This window comes from Balearica regulorum, chromosome 19, assembly GCF_011004875.1.
Source record: "Balearica regulorum gibbericeps isolate bBalReg1 chromosome 19, bBalReg1.pri, whole genome shotgun sequence".
NCBI classification, from domain to species: domain Eukaryota; kingdom Metazoa; phylum Chordata; class Aves; order Gruiformes; family Gruidae; genus Balearica; species Balearica regulorum.
The window spans coordinates 12,897,336-12,911,041 of record NC_046202.1 but is presented as its reverse complement, the minus strand read 5'-3'; the positions used below and the strand labels follow the sequence as shown (position 1 = coordinate 12,911,041).

At 55.7% G+C, this 13,706-nt stretch overlaps 1 protein-coding gene across 2 annotated transcripts in view; it reads right to left on the bottom strand.

The window, feature by feature from the left end:
- Positions 1–13,706, bottom strand: part of STX1A (syntaxin 1A) — a 94,296-nt gene that overhangs the window by 63,337 nt on the left and 17,253 nt on the right. For both annotated transcript variants that reach the window (XR_012838433.1, XM_075771791.1), the window contains exons 2-3: positions 13,286–13,363; positions 11,986–12,085 (exon numbers count right to left, since the gene is read on the bottom strand). Coding sequence is in view for 1 of the 2 variants with exons in the window: in XM_075771791.1 (XP_075627906.1) it covers positions 11,986–12,085; positions 13,286–13,363 (178 nt within the window). In the remaining variant the exon portion in view is untranslated. The remainder of the gene's footprint in view (positions 1–11,985; positions 12,086–13,285; positions 13,364–13,706) is intronic.

Sequence of the window (13,706 nt, the reverse complement as noted above, 5' to 3'; positions counted from 1 at the left end):
GACAATTGTCAGGGATGGGACAGGCACCTCTTCCCAGTGCTGAGCCACACACCCCAATATCAAACCCACTCCCTGGCTGGGCTTGTCTGTCTGGGTGCTCCCGGGCACCGTCAGGGCTTTGCTCCCTGCAGGAGCATCTCAGCGCTGGTCCCATCACTGGCCAACCTGCTCTCCCAGCAGGCTGCCCAGTCTCCCACTGGGTATCTCATCTGTAAGCCCTTTGTTCACCCTCCCAGTTTCTCCTCAACGTCTTTATCAGGTGATAGACATTGTTCTCAAACCGTGGACAGCCAAACCGGCTGCGGCACTCGCGTCCGTTCACTCCAGAGGACAACACAGCAGACCCAGGGACTCCCTGTTTCTGACCACCACAGCCTGGACATAATGTGACCCAATGGGTACGGACAGCCACCGCTGGCAAACACCAGCCTCCCCCGTTGCAGCCAGCGTCTCCACTCCTTCATGGGTGACCACCTAACCAACCCAGCCAAGCAGCGCCCGCGCACCCCTGCCAGAGACCTGTCCCACCTCCTCTTCCAGACTCAGCCCACACGTGCTCTTTGCCGTGCGCCTGTTTCTCCACGCTAAAAGCTCTCAGAGTCCTTCAGCACTCGGATTTCCTGCTCCGTCCGCCTGCTTCCTCCCACCACTTACCTAAAATGTCCACTGTAATCAACAACTTCTCCTCCCCCTCCTTCCACGTGAAAGACAACCACGCACGCCATCACGCACACCACCCTGCCGCACGTGGGTAAAGGTTACCCAAAGACACACGCATAGCTGCTATTGTCCCAGCTGCCCGAAACCTGTTCGGTTTTTACCAGTAATTCCTCCTCAAGCTGTTTCCAGTAGTTTCCAATTCACCATCCCTGACTTCTTCATCTCTTAATAAATTAGCTATAGCTTCGTAAAGCCAGTTCTTGGAACCCCCCCACAGCAGGAGCCCCTTGTCGCAGCAGTGCCCACGGCATGATCCCTAGGCGCAGGTGATGCTGGGGACCCAGGATATCACAGGACCTCTGGCCATCCTCCTCCTCCTCCTGCCTGCACCCTCGCCCTACTCTGTCGGCCAGATCCAGGCTGCCTCCCTGCTCTCGGTGTGCCTAGAGAGCACAAAGCCTTTCCCGCACTGCAGCGTGCAGCAGCACCAAAGTAATCCTGGGAAAGAACAGTAACAGGATTTACAGCTTGCTCATCTCAGCCCTCCTAAACTCATTTCTGCAAATAACGGATTATCCCCTCATGTCAACACCAACACAATGGAGATTTAGCAAGAGAAAGCCGTGATCTAGCTGCAAAGATTATACTGCTGGGTTTGGATGAGGTCTGTTGGAGAGCATCCCACCTCACCTCAGGGTCTCTGCCCCTCTCTGCTTGTGCAGGCAGCACCCCCAGCACCCCGTGCTCCGCCAGCCCCGAGGCAAGGGCACGCTGTTGTGCACTGAGCTGCACTGCTGAGTGACACAGCCGCTCGTACAGCAGGGACGTGGCTCCAAAGAGCATCAGTGCTGCAAAAGCCACGTGCACGTCAGTGTGCAGGGCAAGGCAGGTCTGCCCGCCACACAGACGCCAGGCTGCAATCTCCTGATCTTGCCGTTTCCTTTTCTGAGCGCTTCCCAAAGCAGCCTCACCTCTCTCCTCTTTCACCCTTAGGCCTTTAAGCCCCCCTTGCTCGCCTCCCCCACCAAGACCAAGCCCGAGAGCTAAAAGCACTAGAAATCACAGTAATTTTCACGTCACGTGGAGCAGAGAAGGGGATGGCGAGGGGATCCTGGTCGCTGTATGCAGGCAAGTGAAACTCAACCACGGGTCAGAGTCAAAAGCAAGCGACACCCAGGAGTGGTGCCACTGCAACGCGTGTCCCCATGCCGCAGCATGTGTCCCCATGCATCCTGCCTGCCGGGGCCAGCACCGCATCCCGGATCGCTGCCCGCTGGAGCAGGGCTCCCGGCTGCTGCAGAGGGGCCTCCGGCTCCTTCTCCCCCTTGAACCCGGGGTCCAGCCGGCACCAACGGCTATGAATCCAGCAGGGAGAGACGCGCAGAGCCTGAGGGCAGCCGTGCAGCCGCACGCCTCAGTCAGCAACCCAGCCTGCTGACCCCATCACTTGCTCGAAGAGACCCAACCTGGCCAATCTGCTGGGCAAGAAGGGCTAAATTCTTCCAGCCGGTGCTGCAAGGAGCACAGCTGCCACATCCCCTCTCATTTTTGCTCCTTTCCCTTCTCCCTCCCTCTTTCAACCTCCCTGGGCCAAACAGCTCAGGCTGTGGGAGAGGGCAGGCAGCCTCATGTGTAGCCGGGACCACCAGTGCAGCACGCTGTGGCCCTGGCACAGCTCGGCTCACCCCCTTGCCTGGACCTCACCACAGCTCAAGGACCAGCCATGGCTGGTAAGTGCACGGGGAGGAAACGCAGGGTGGGAAGCAGGACCGAATGCGCACGCAGACAAGAGGAGCCAGCAGAGAAAGACATGAGGGTGCGTTGGGCAGCGGGGCTCGCAGCAGCGATGGCCCCCTCTCCCCTCACCCCCAGGGCTGCTTGCCTCCTGCCAGTCGCTCTTTCCCAAACCACCTGGGACACAGCAAGAACAGGGGCTGTGATATTGTCCCAGGGCTAAGCTGCTGCAAGACACAGGAAGGCAAGGAGCCACAGGAGCTCTTCTGCAGCACAACAGGAGCAGCAACACCTCCAGCAGCAAGGACAGGCTTCCGCTCCAAAACTCACCTCCATGGAGGGCACTGCCATGCACCAGGCAGCGGGCTCTGGGGTGCAATGGGGTGCACAGACTAAAGGAGATAAAGTTTTTCAGCAAAAGCTGCACCTTGTGGCAGCGATAACACATCTTCCAGGAGTGCCACGAACTGTTTGGTCTAAATTAAGCCCAAAATAATTACACAGCAGCTGATTTTTATTCCTTTTTTTTTTTTATGTTGCCATGAATCAGACTACAGTTAATTGATATTTACTCTGCATTTGCTCAGTGTCGCAGATCACCCAGCCTTGTTCAGGATGACAGAGCAGACAATAGGCGCTGGCGATCACGAAGCTTGGGCGTGCGGGGGGGCTGCACAGCCACTGCACGGTAAGAGGGAATCTCACCCGGACTAACATACAGCCTGTCAAGTGGACACGAAAGAAGCGGCCACACGGGCACAAGGGAGAAAGGACAGAGATGTCCCAGGCACCCTCGCCGCCGTGTCGGGATGATGCACAGAAAGTCCATGCGTGCTTTCCCACAACGCTCCACAGTGCCAATTCAAGACACCAGCTCTGCAGCTCCCACAGCCCCAGGAGCTGTGGTGGCCTCAGGGTGGTGGGAGCTGTTGCTGCCTGTCCTACTCCTGTGGGTAGCACCCAAGGGCTGGCAGTGGCTGCCACTGTGCCGGCCGTGACGCAGCTGTGGGAGCCTCACACAGGTCCCTGCTGAGCAACAGCAGTGGTCAGGGAAGGTGAGGACCAGCGTGAGCAACCCTGCACCCATGCTCGCCCCTGCTCCACCTGCACTCCGTGATGCCGCTGAGGTGCTGGGCTGGTTTAGCGCTGAAGGCAGGTGTTCCGCCAGCCTGTTCCCCAGCTGCACCAGGGATACCCCAGAGACACCAGGGAGGGCTGGACTGCCCTCTCCCCGCACAGCCATCTCCACAATCCGACATACAACCGAGCCTCTTGCTCACAGGCAGCGGTGCCGCCATGACCCTCCAACCCTCGCTCTGCCCACCCCCTTCAAACACCCATCGCCTGCGGGTGCCTGGGCCCAGCACCCACCACCCGGGCACGGGAAGGCCTGGCCCGTCCCACACAGACAAACCTCAGCTTCCACGGGGGTAGCAACATGGCAAGGTAAGAGAAGGACAACCCAGTCTGAACCCAGCAAGAAATGCTAACCAGCAGCCAGGGCTCCCCAAAAATCCTGCAGGCCTCACGCCCTGGGGTACCCCAGCCCTTCAAAACCAGAGCTGGGGCAGGGGACAGGGAAGGCAGGGATTGCACAAAGCCCTTGCAAAACGACCGAGCTGCTGCGTGGACCAGACAGGATGAAGCCAGAAGGGCAAACAGCTATTTAAGCTAAATATATTTGTTCTTGGGATGACGCTGGTATCTAAATTGATCATAAATAGACTCTGGCTGGAAATGAGAAGATAGCTCCTGACCACTGGAGGTGAAGTCCTAGAGCAGTCCTTCAACAAGAATTACTGGGAGAAGAAACAAAACTTGTTCAAGATGGAGTTGGAGAAATGTGTGAAAGGGTGACGAAAAGCATCTCTGTGTGACACAGAGACAGGACGCAGCCACCCAAGGCAGCCTCTGAGCACAGCATGGCATTGCCATAATGACCACAGGCATTGGTAGTGCTTGGGATGGCCAAACCGAGGGGAGGGAGGGATGGAGAGCACCCTGCGGAGAGGGACTGGGGGATACAGGTGGGTGACAAATGGGACATCAGCCGGCAAGGTGCACTTGCAGCCCAGAAAGCCAAGCGTCTCCTGGGCTGCATCACCAGCAGCGTGGCCAGCAGGTCGAGGGAGGGGATGCTCCCCCACTGCTCCGCTCTCCTGAGACCCCCCTGGAGCACTGCACCCAGCTCGGGGGGCCCCAGCACAAGGCAATGGTTTTAAACCAAACGAAGCTGGGGTTAGGTTGGACATTGGGAAGAAATGTTGTACCATGAGGGGGGTGAGGCCCTGGCACAGGGTGCCCAGAGAAGCTGTGGCTGCCCCTGGCTCCCTGGCAGTGGTCAAGGCCAGGTTGGATGGGGCTTTAGGCAACCTGGGCTGGTGAAGGGTGTCTCTGCCCATGGCAGGGGGTTTGGACTGGATGATCTTTGAAGGTCCCTTCCAACCAAACCACTCTGATCCTACGAAAGCCCCCTTGCAGGGCAAGCAGGATGGGAAACACCAGCAAGCCTCTACGGTCCTGCACAGGAAAATGCACCTCTGTCACGACTTCCCCAAGCCCATCCTGTCCCTTCCAACCCAAACCACTCTGCGAGTCTATCCCTGCTTCATGCTGAGGAGCCGGAGCCGCCTTTGCCGTGCCCTTGTACGGCACCGGGGATGAACCTGTCCTGCCTGTACCAAAAACCTCACCTGGCCAGACCTGACATGACTGGGGCAGGGGCAGCACCAACGAGGCTGCAGATCGGGGTGACAACAGTATGGTGAATAGGGGGACAGGCTGCTTTGCTATCCCATCCCAGGGAAGCCAGAAGAAGCAGCACAGAGGGTGGAGGAGCAAAGAGAGGCCAGGAGAACAGTGTCAGGCTTTTCACGGAAACCCTCATTTGTCCTCTCACACTGCTCCTCCTGAAGGAGCATCACACAAGCCTGAGCCTGAAGCCTCCAACGCAGCATGACTGCAACTCCTGGTCTTCAAGGAAACCTCCTCTCTGCCCTGGTGGGACCATGCACCAGTGTGAATGCACCCGCAGAAAAAACACTGCGTGGTGGGAAATGGAGCTAAGAGGGCACGGAAAGCAGCACCTGAGGAGAGCAGCTCCAGCAAGAACCAGCTGCAGCCTCCCATCCTCCTGGCAGCACCCGAGCAGCATCTCCTCTGAGCAAAGGGGGCTTCCAGCTGTGACACCTACCAGAAGGACCTGGTGAGTAGCAAGGTTATGCTTACACAAGAGCATGGAGCCTGCTCACAGGTGTCTGGCCAGAGCCTAGGCACCAAGACAATTCCAGTTGCCTTTTTTGGCACTGGCCAGTGTTGCCTCAACACATGAGACAGAGGTGAGGAGCTACAATTCATCTCCTCGACCACCTGGCACATCTCTGCCAGGAGATGGTCTGCTAGGAATCACAGAGGGCACTCTCCAAACAACTCAAATCTCCGGCAGACAGAGAGCCTGAACAAAGTCACATGGGACCTGTGCCCTGGTGTCCAAAGCCACCACCTCAAGGCTGCACAGCTTAAATTATGAAACTGGAGGTCAAGCGTACATGCAACTGAACCTCCCCTTCCATCCTGGTGCAGAGCCGTAATGGACCTACTTCCAGGTCTGAAATATTTATTGGGTCTTGCAAAGCCTGCAGAGATGGACTGAGCTGACAGGCTGAAAGACCAGACTTCAGATCTGATGATTTACGTTCCTGGAGGCAATTCATTCACTGAACAGCATCCGTTACATAACACAGCGACAAGGAGCTGCAGAGCTTGGCCACGGGAGGAATGCGATGCACGTAGAAGACGAGTGGCAAAGTCCTTCCTGACTGCTCCAGAAAGAAAAACCCCATCATTTCATTTCTCTCCATCTGGCGACTTGCCACCCAAAGCCACTCCTCTGGGAAGCAGCCCGGACCAAGGACCAAGGACAAACAGCCTGCTTCAAGTACCAGGAGCAACAACAGTGCTGCCCACCCTGCAGCACGGAGCCGCCCGGCGGGGAGACCCTCCTTGTCCCCCCGCATCTGGGTGCGAGTCTGTCAGAGCTGCAAGACGCAGGCAGGTGGGCAGGCAGGGGGCTGCCATACCTTGCTGGCATGGTGGCAAAACCAGCCAGCTGCCCTCCCACCAGGTGCCAAAATAAGAGCAGGCAGCAGCGGCAACGCAGATCCGAGAACAGTCTGTGCAGCCAAAAGAGGGATCAGCAGGAAAAGCGGGGAGGGACGAGCCCTTCTGCACGACACGGATCCCGCCCAGCACCTCTGCCCCATGCTGGGCGGGTGGGTGAATCCAGGTCTCACACAGGGTCCTGGACCTCACCTTCTTCTGCCACAGCAGAGCACAGGCAGGAAAGCACCAAGCGCCTGCATCCACCTAAGCACACAGTTATTTAAGACACAGGTCCCAACAGGACTGTGCCTGCAGAGTCTCCCTCTTCTATTAGAGACCCTGAAAAAGCAGCAATTCAGCCAGCAGACACCGTCCATCCGTCCATCCACTCAGTCCTCCAACAGCAACTCCAACCACTGTTCATCTGTTTCCCAAACTACCAGCTCAGCTCTGCCCTGATCTTCTGAAGCCCCACTCCAAGGCCCGCCAGCTCTAGGAGGGACTTGCCGGTGGTGTTTAAGGAGTTTGTATCTCTTGATGGAGGAGCTACACCACATGCCAAACTGAGCTGCGCTAGGCACAGCACATTTGCCTCCAGACAAGAATGAGAAGTCTGTGTCTGTCTTCTGATACCTAGAAGGATGACTTCCAATCACCTTGTAGTAGAGGTTTCACATGATGCTAAAGTGCCTAGAGATCAGTAGTAAATAACTGAGGTGCTGTTCCAGAGGGGACAAGCAGCACCCCAAATCCCCCACAAGTTTGCCCCCTCCAGAGAGCGACGTCTTGCCTTGATTGTCATCACCGGTGTCGTTCACTTGCTACATTAAAAAGCAAACACCAGTGAGCACACACCAAGACCAGCCTTCCACCGCCTATGTTCTAGTGCCCTTTGGCTGCATCCTCCTCCTGTACCTCATGGAAACTATGCTTCTTAATTAATCTCAATAAATTCACTTGCCTGGATTACAACAAGCCTTTCTATTCATTACCAGGTTCTCTGTGAGCTCAGGAGCATGGGGAGGTTGCGGGGGGGCTGCCAGGCACCATGCCGGCACCAGCCATTCCCCGCTGCGCTGCCTTCACCACCATGGGGCCCTGCACTGCCTTCACCCCACCGAAACACAGGACTCAGCTCCAGCCAAGGTTGACACGGAGGTTGATCCCGTCTTTGGTTGGACTTCTGCCACACTTCGTGCGACTCACCAGGGCCTGAAGGAGCAGATGGACATAGAGCAATGCTGCTCTTGGTCTCGCTGAGTCGGTGGGAAATTGAAAAGCTTGCCATGAAATGGCGGAGTTCAAGATCCTCAGGGCAGCGAGCAGGGTGCACAGCAAGCTCACTGCCCTGGACTTCAGGAGAGCAGACTTTGGCCTCTTCAGGGACCTGCTTGGTAGAGTACCATGGGACAAAGCCCTGGAGGGAAGAGGGGCCCAAGAAAGATGGTTAGTATTCAAGGGTCACCTCCTCCAAGCTCAGAAGCGATGCATCTCCACAAAGAGGAAGTCAGGCAAAAACACCAAGAGGCCCCCATGGATGAACAAGGAGCTCCTGGGCAAACTCAAACACAAAAAGGAAGCCTACAGAGGGTGGAAGCAAGGGCAGGTGGCCTGGGAGGAATACAGAGAAACTGTCTCAGCAGCCAGGGATCAGGTTAGGAAAGCCAAAGCCCTGACAGAATTAAATCTGCCCGGGGACATCAAGGGCAACAAGAAAAGCTTCGATAGGTACGTCAGTGATAAGAGGAAGACAAGGGAAAATGCGGGCCTCCTCCGGAATGAAACAGGAGATCTGGATATGGAGAAGACTGAGGAACTCAATGACTTCTTTGCCTCAGTCTTCACCAGCAAGGGCTCCAGCCCCACTGCCCAAGCTGCAGAAAGCAAAGGCAGGGACTGGGAGAACGAAGAACCACACACGGTAGGAGGAGATCAGGTTATAGACTATCTGAGGAACCTGAAGGTGCACAAGTCCATGGGACCTCATGAGATGCATCCCCGGATCCTGAGGATACTAGCAGATGAAGTGGCCAGGCCACTCTCCATCTTATTTGAAAAGTCCTGGCAGTCCGGTGAAATTCCCACTGACTGGAAGAGGGGGAACATAACCCCCATTTTTAAGAAGGGGGAAAAAAGGAAGACCTGGGGAACTACAGACTGGTCAGTCTCACCTCTCTCCCTGGCAAGATCATGAGGCAGATCCTCCTGGAAACTATGCTCAGAAACATGGAAAATAAGGAGATGACTGGTGACTGTCAACACGGCTTCACTAAGGGCAAATCGTGCCTGACAAATTTGGTGGCCTTCTATGATGGGGTTACACCATTGGTGAATCAGGGAAAAGTGACAGACGTCATCTACCTTGTGCAAAGCATTTCACACTGTCCCGCATGACATCCTCGTCTCTAAATTGGAGAGACACGGATTTAATGGATGGACTACTCAGTGGATAAGGAATGGGCTGGATGGTCACACTCAAAGAGTTGCGGTCAATGGTTCAATGTCCAAGTGGAGAATGGTGACGAGTGGTGTTCCTCAGGGGTCACTACTAGGACCGGCACTGTTCAACGTCTTTGTCGGCGACATGGACAGTGGGATCGAGTGCGCCCTCAGCAAGTTTGCTGACGACACCAAGCTGTGTGGTGTGGTCGACACGCTGGAGGGAAGGGATGCCATCCAGAGGGACCTTGACAGGCTGGAGAGGTGGGCCCATGCAAACTGCATGAAGTTCAACAAGGCCAAGTGCAAGGTCCTGCACGTGGGTCAGCACAATCCCAGCACAACTCCAGGCTGGGTGGAGAATGGATGGAGAGCAGCCCTGAGGAGAAGGATTTGGGGTTTTGGGGGATGAGAAGCTCAACATGATCTGGCAATGTGTGCTGGCAGCCCAGACAGCCAACCATGTCCTGGGCTGCATCCCCAGCAGCGTGACCAGCAGGTTGAGGGAGGGGATTCTGCCCCTCTACTCCGCTCTGGTGAGACCCCCCTGCAGTACTGCGTCCAGCTCTGGGGTCCCCAGGACAAGGTGGCCATGGAGCTGTTGGAGCGAGTCCAGAGGAGGCCATGGAGATGGTCAGAGGGCTGGAGCACCTCTGCTATGGAGACAGGCTGAGAGAGTTGGGGTGGTTCAGCCTGGAGAAGAGAAGGCTGCGGGGAGACCTTAGAGCCCCTTCCAGTCCCTGAAGGGGCTACAGGAAAGCTGGAGAGGGACTGGTGACAAGGGCAGGGAGTGACAGGACAAGGGGGAATGGCCTGAAGCTGAAGGAGGGGAGATGGAGATGAGATGCGAGGAAGAAATTCTTCCCTGTGAGGGTGCTGAGGCCCTGGCACAGGTTGCCCACAGAAGCTGTGGCTGCCCCTGGCTCCCTGGCAGCATTCAAGGCCAGGTTGGATGGGGCTTTGGGCAACCTGGGCTAGTGGAGGGTGTCCCTGCCCATGGCAGGGAGGTTAGAACTAGATGGGCTTTGAGGTCCCTTTGAAGCCAAACTATTCTCTGATTCTGTGATTCTATCTTTGAAGGTCCCTTCCAACCCAAACCACTCTGTGATTCTGAGTCTGTCTACCATTGAGCACCTGATCAGCCCCACCACACACCACAATATTACGAAACACTGATTTCTACACAAGCTGTGGGCTCTTCTTTTGCTGCTCAAACTGTTTTTGGCACTATAAACTGAATTTTCTACAATACCAAAGCCAGGTAACACTGTAAAACTAAACCAGAAGCCCTTCCAAGGTCCTGGATGCTTCTGGAAGTCACATCAATGTCACCGTATCTTGTTCACTGCAGATCTCAGACTTTTAAATAGATTATTATGCTTTTAGGCCATGAGTGCCCTTCGCAGCCCAAGCTCCGACTCAGCCTCAAGCGGACACTGTGCCGATGCACGCTGTATGAGCCCAGCTGCCAGAAGCAATCACAGCTCTTCCCTGAAAACACCCAAACAGAAACACTGCAAAAGCTTACAGTGCAAGCACAGACCCAAAGAGCCTGGCGGATGATTGAGCAACAGTCTGAGACACATGAATTCACTTGAGAAAATCCTTCGCTTCCAGGCTTGGCCAAGTGAATTTTAGCTGAGGAGCAGCTGCCAGGAGAGGCGAGCATGACACAATTTAGGAAGGGACAGGTTCTTCCAAGCAATTAGCAATATCTATTGATTTGATACAGGGCTGGACACAAGAACCTGTGCGTGCAGACACCCTCCTGGGACATCTAGAAACAACTCACAATTGGATACAAGCAGATATGGAATTGCACTTGGCCAAATGAAGAGAAGTGGATGGGAGGAGAGTAGATGGCAAGACAGAGACCTGGTCTCAGCTTTCCAGCCCCCTAAGCACACCTTTGTGCCAGGGCCACTGAAGCCTGGAGGACACAAGCAGCGTTCAGCTCCTCAGCAACTACCCACTGGCCCATGAAAGCAACACCTTTGCCAACGACAAGGGCTGCCAGCAGCTCAGAGCCATCCCGCATGGCTGGCCCCGCAGCAACCAGCAGCCCCATGACCACCAGCACCATGAGGGAGGTGGGCGAAGGAGAGCCCACACGGGTTCAGGACAAGACTGAAGGACAAGCTTGGGGCAGCAGAGACGTTCAAATGATGTCCCTCAGCGGGTGAGCCTGTCCAGGGTCCAGCCCTCCTGACAAGCAGCTCCACTCAGCTGTGCTCACCCCTGCTCTCCCTTGCACAGCTCAGCACCTCAGTCCCACCTGGTCCTCAACAAGGGATTTGCAGACACCAAAGCTGGAAAGCCTTTGCATTCAGGAAGCCCAGCTGACCCCACCAGCCTCTGGTGCTCTGCCAATGCCAGCTCCTCTGGCTGGCCCAGGAGATGCACTGCTCACACCTGGGGACAGGGAAACACTTCACCCGCAGCTCTAACTCTGCCAGATCCCACAGACTCCCAAATGTTGCCACCTCTTGGGTGCTGCTATCCTTAACTTCCGGTCCTGGCAACAAACCTCTTCTCAGGAATACAAGACTGGGGAAGAAAACAGAGATACATCAGTAAGGTCCAGAAGGGACAGACTCTTTGACCAGCCAGCAACAAAATGTCCTTCAGGACATAGACGATAGAGTCACAAGTGCACACCATGGGCTCAAAGAAGAGCTGCACCATTTTTGGGCCAAGCAGTCAATGCTCAGCCTGTTCTGCAAGTGCTGCCTCATCCATGTACCCTCCTCAGGCAGCCCAGGACAAGACAATGGCCAACCAGAATAAAACCAGCCATTAGATCTTTTCAGCCTCCACGTTGCCCCATCCTTCAGGAATTCCCCTGCAGCGGCCTCGCTGGACCCTCACCACTGCTCAGGGTTAGAAAGCCATCAGTCACCCCTCCATCTTCTTCCCATGCAGGTCCCAGCCCTTCCTCAACCTGGCCATCAGCCACCTCAGGACTTCTGCCTGACTCGGTCCACCCACAAGTGGCCCAGCACAGCCCAGCCGAGTGCCCACGGCGACATAAGCGGATCATGGCTCACTCACTCTCGTCAGGGTTGGGCGAAGCGAGAATGGCACTGTGCTTCCTCTTCACTTCCTCCACGTTCTCTGAAATTTTATCAATGAACCCTCGAATTTCTTCCACCTGTGGAGATGGACAAAACAGGTCTACTGTGAGAGGCCTGGACTTTTGGAAAGGGGAGGGATTATTAAACCCTATCCCAAAGCAACCATGACAGATCTGAACCACTGCAAACATCCTCCTGGATGAATATTTTCCAGCTGGATACTCAAACTGTAGGACCGCCATGAAATCAGACCTTGCACATCCCAGCAGCCAGCTCTGCAGTCACAGCAAAGTCATACAGACTCTACATCCTGTGTCCTTTGCACTGCACTGAGAAACACTCGGGGTTTATTAGCATCAGACGTACAGATTCCCAGACTGTGCACCTCCAGCACGGAGAACTTTGCTGAGGATGCACAAGCCAGGCTCAGTCCTCGCTCAGTCCCCCACGGCTCGTTGCTCCAGGGGCTAAGAAACCCAGTTTGACCCTCACCCACAGACCAGGGAGGCCAAATTTGCCAGCAAATCCACGCTGGCATTGTCCCCGCACTCTTGTACTACAAGGAGCCATGCTGGCATCACCAAGAGGGGGAACCTCTACTTGTGCCCTCTGCCTGCCGGGCTGCCCACTCTCTAGCTCTGTCTTCTCCTTTGACTCACACCACCACTTTGCTCATCTTCCTCCATCTGCATATCAGACTTTTTTCATTCCCCACTCCACTGCCTGTACAGATACATTTTAACACCCCCTACACACATGCCATGCTAAGGGCGTGCTAAAAATCTGCAGGCAGATCTTACAGCCACCCACATGCCAGAAGACAACCTCTTGTTTGGTAACGAGAGCCACAAAATTAAATCAATCCCATGCAGAAACTGCTACTCTGCAGAGGTGCTTTCAGGAGACGTTTGAGAGCCAGTCCACTTCAGCGGTAGGCTGGAGGCAGGCAGGCTGCAAGGCTCACCCACTCCCACCGACTGGTCACCCAGGCCAGCTGCCCCACCGGTTTCTGGAGGAGGTGGAGCAGCAAAGCATCCATAGGGGCAGGTAAGCCCGTGACAGCCCCAGTCTGTGTGGAAGCCTGGCTCTGAGCATAACTTCTGAGGACCCCCAGCATCAGCTGAGCAGCATCAGCCAGGGCAGAAGCCCCATCCCCACCTCGACCACTGCTCCCCGCCTGCGGTGGAAGCCCGTACCACAGCCCCACAGCCCACTCCAGCGCTAACAGAAAGGTCTGAACTGGCTTTAAAGCTGCACTGGAGAAACAAACCTCTCACCTGCTCAAAGAACTCATCCATGAAGCGGTCCCGGTCCACACTGACGGTGACTTCATCGTCATCATCACTGTCCTTTGCCTGCAACAACACAGAACAAGGCATCAACAAGTGCCTTCTGCAAAGTTTGCAGCTCCATTTCAGTAGCTCCTCAGGGGCATCTTCCCCTTCTCCTTTACTCAGTTGCTCCCAGGAGTGGAGGCAAACACCAGCCGGAGTGTGGGACGCCCTGGACGCTGCCACACCACAGCACTATGGGGACACCAGGAGTGCAGAGGATGGCCAGCTCCAGCAACAAAGGCATGACACAAAACACCACCGCAGCCAGCTGCCACATCACGTGGCCTCCCGTGGCGAGCACAGAACAAGACTCATGACATCTATGCATTTACAGACAGCCTGAGTGAGCTATCCTCAGCTGTGT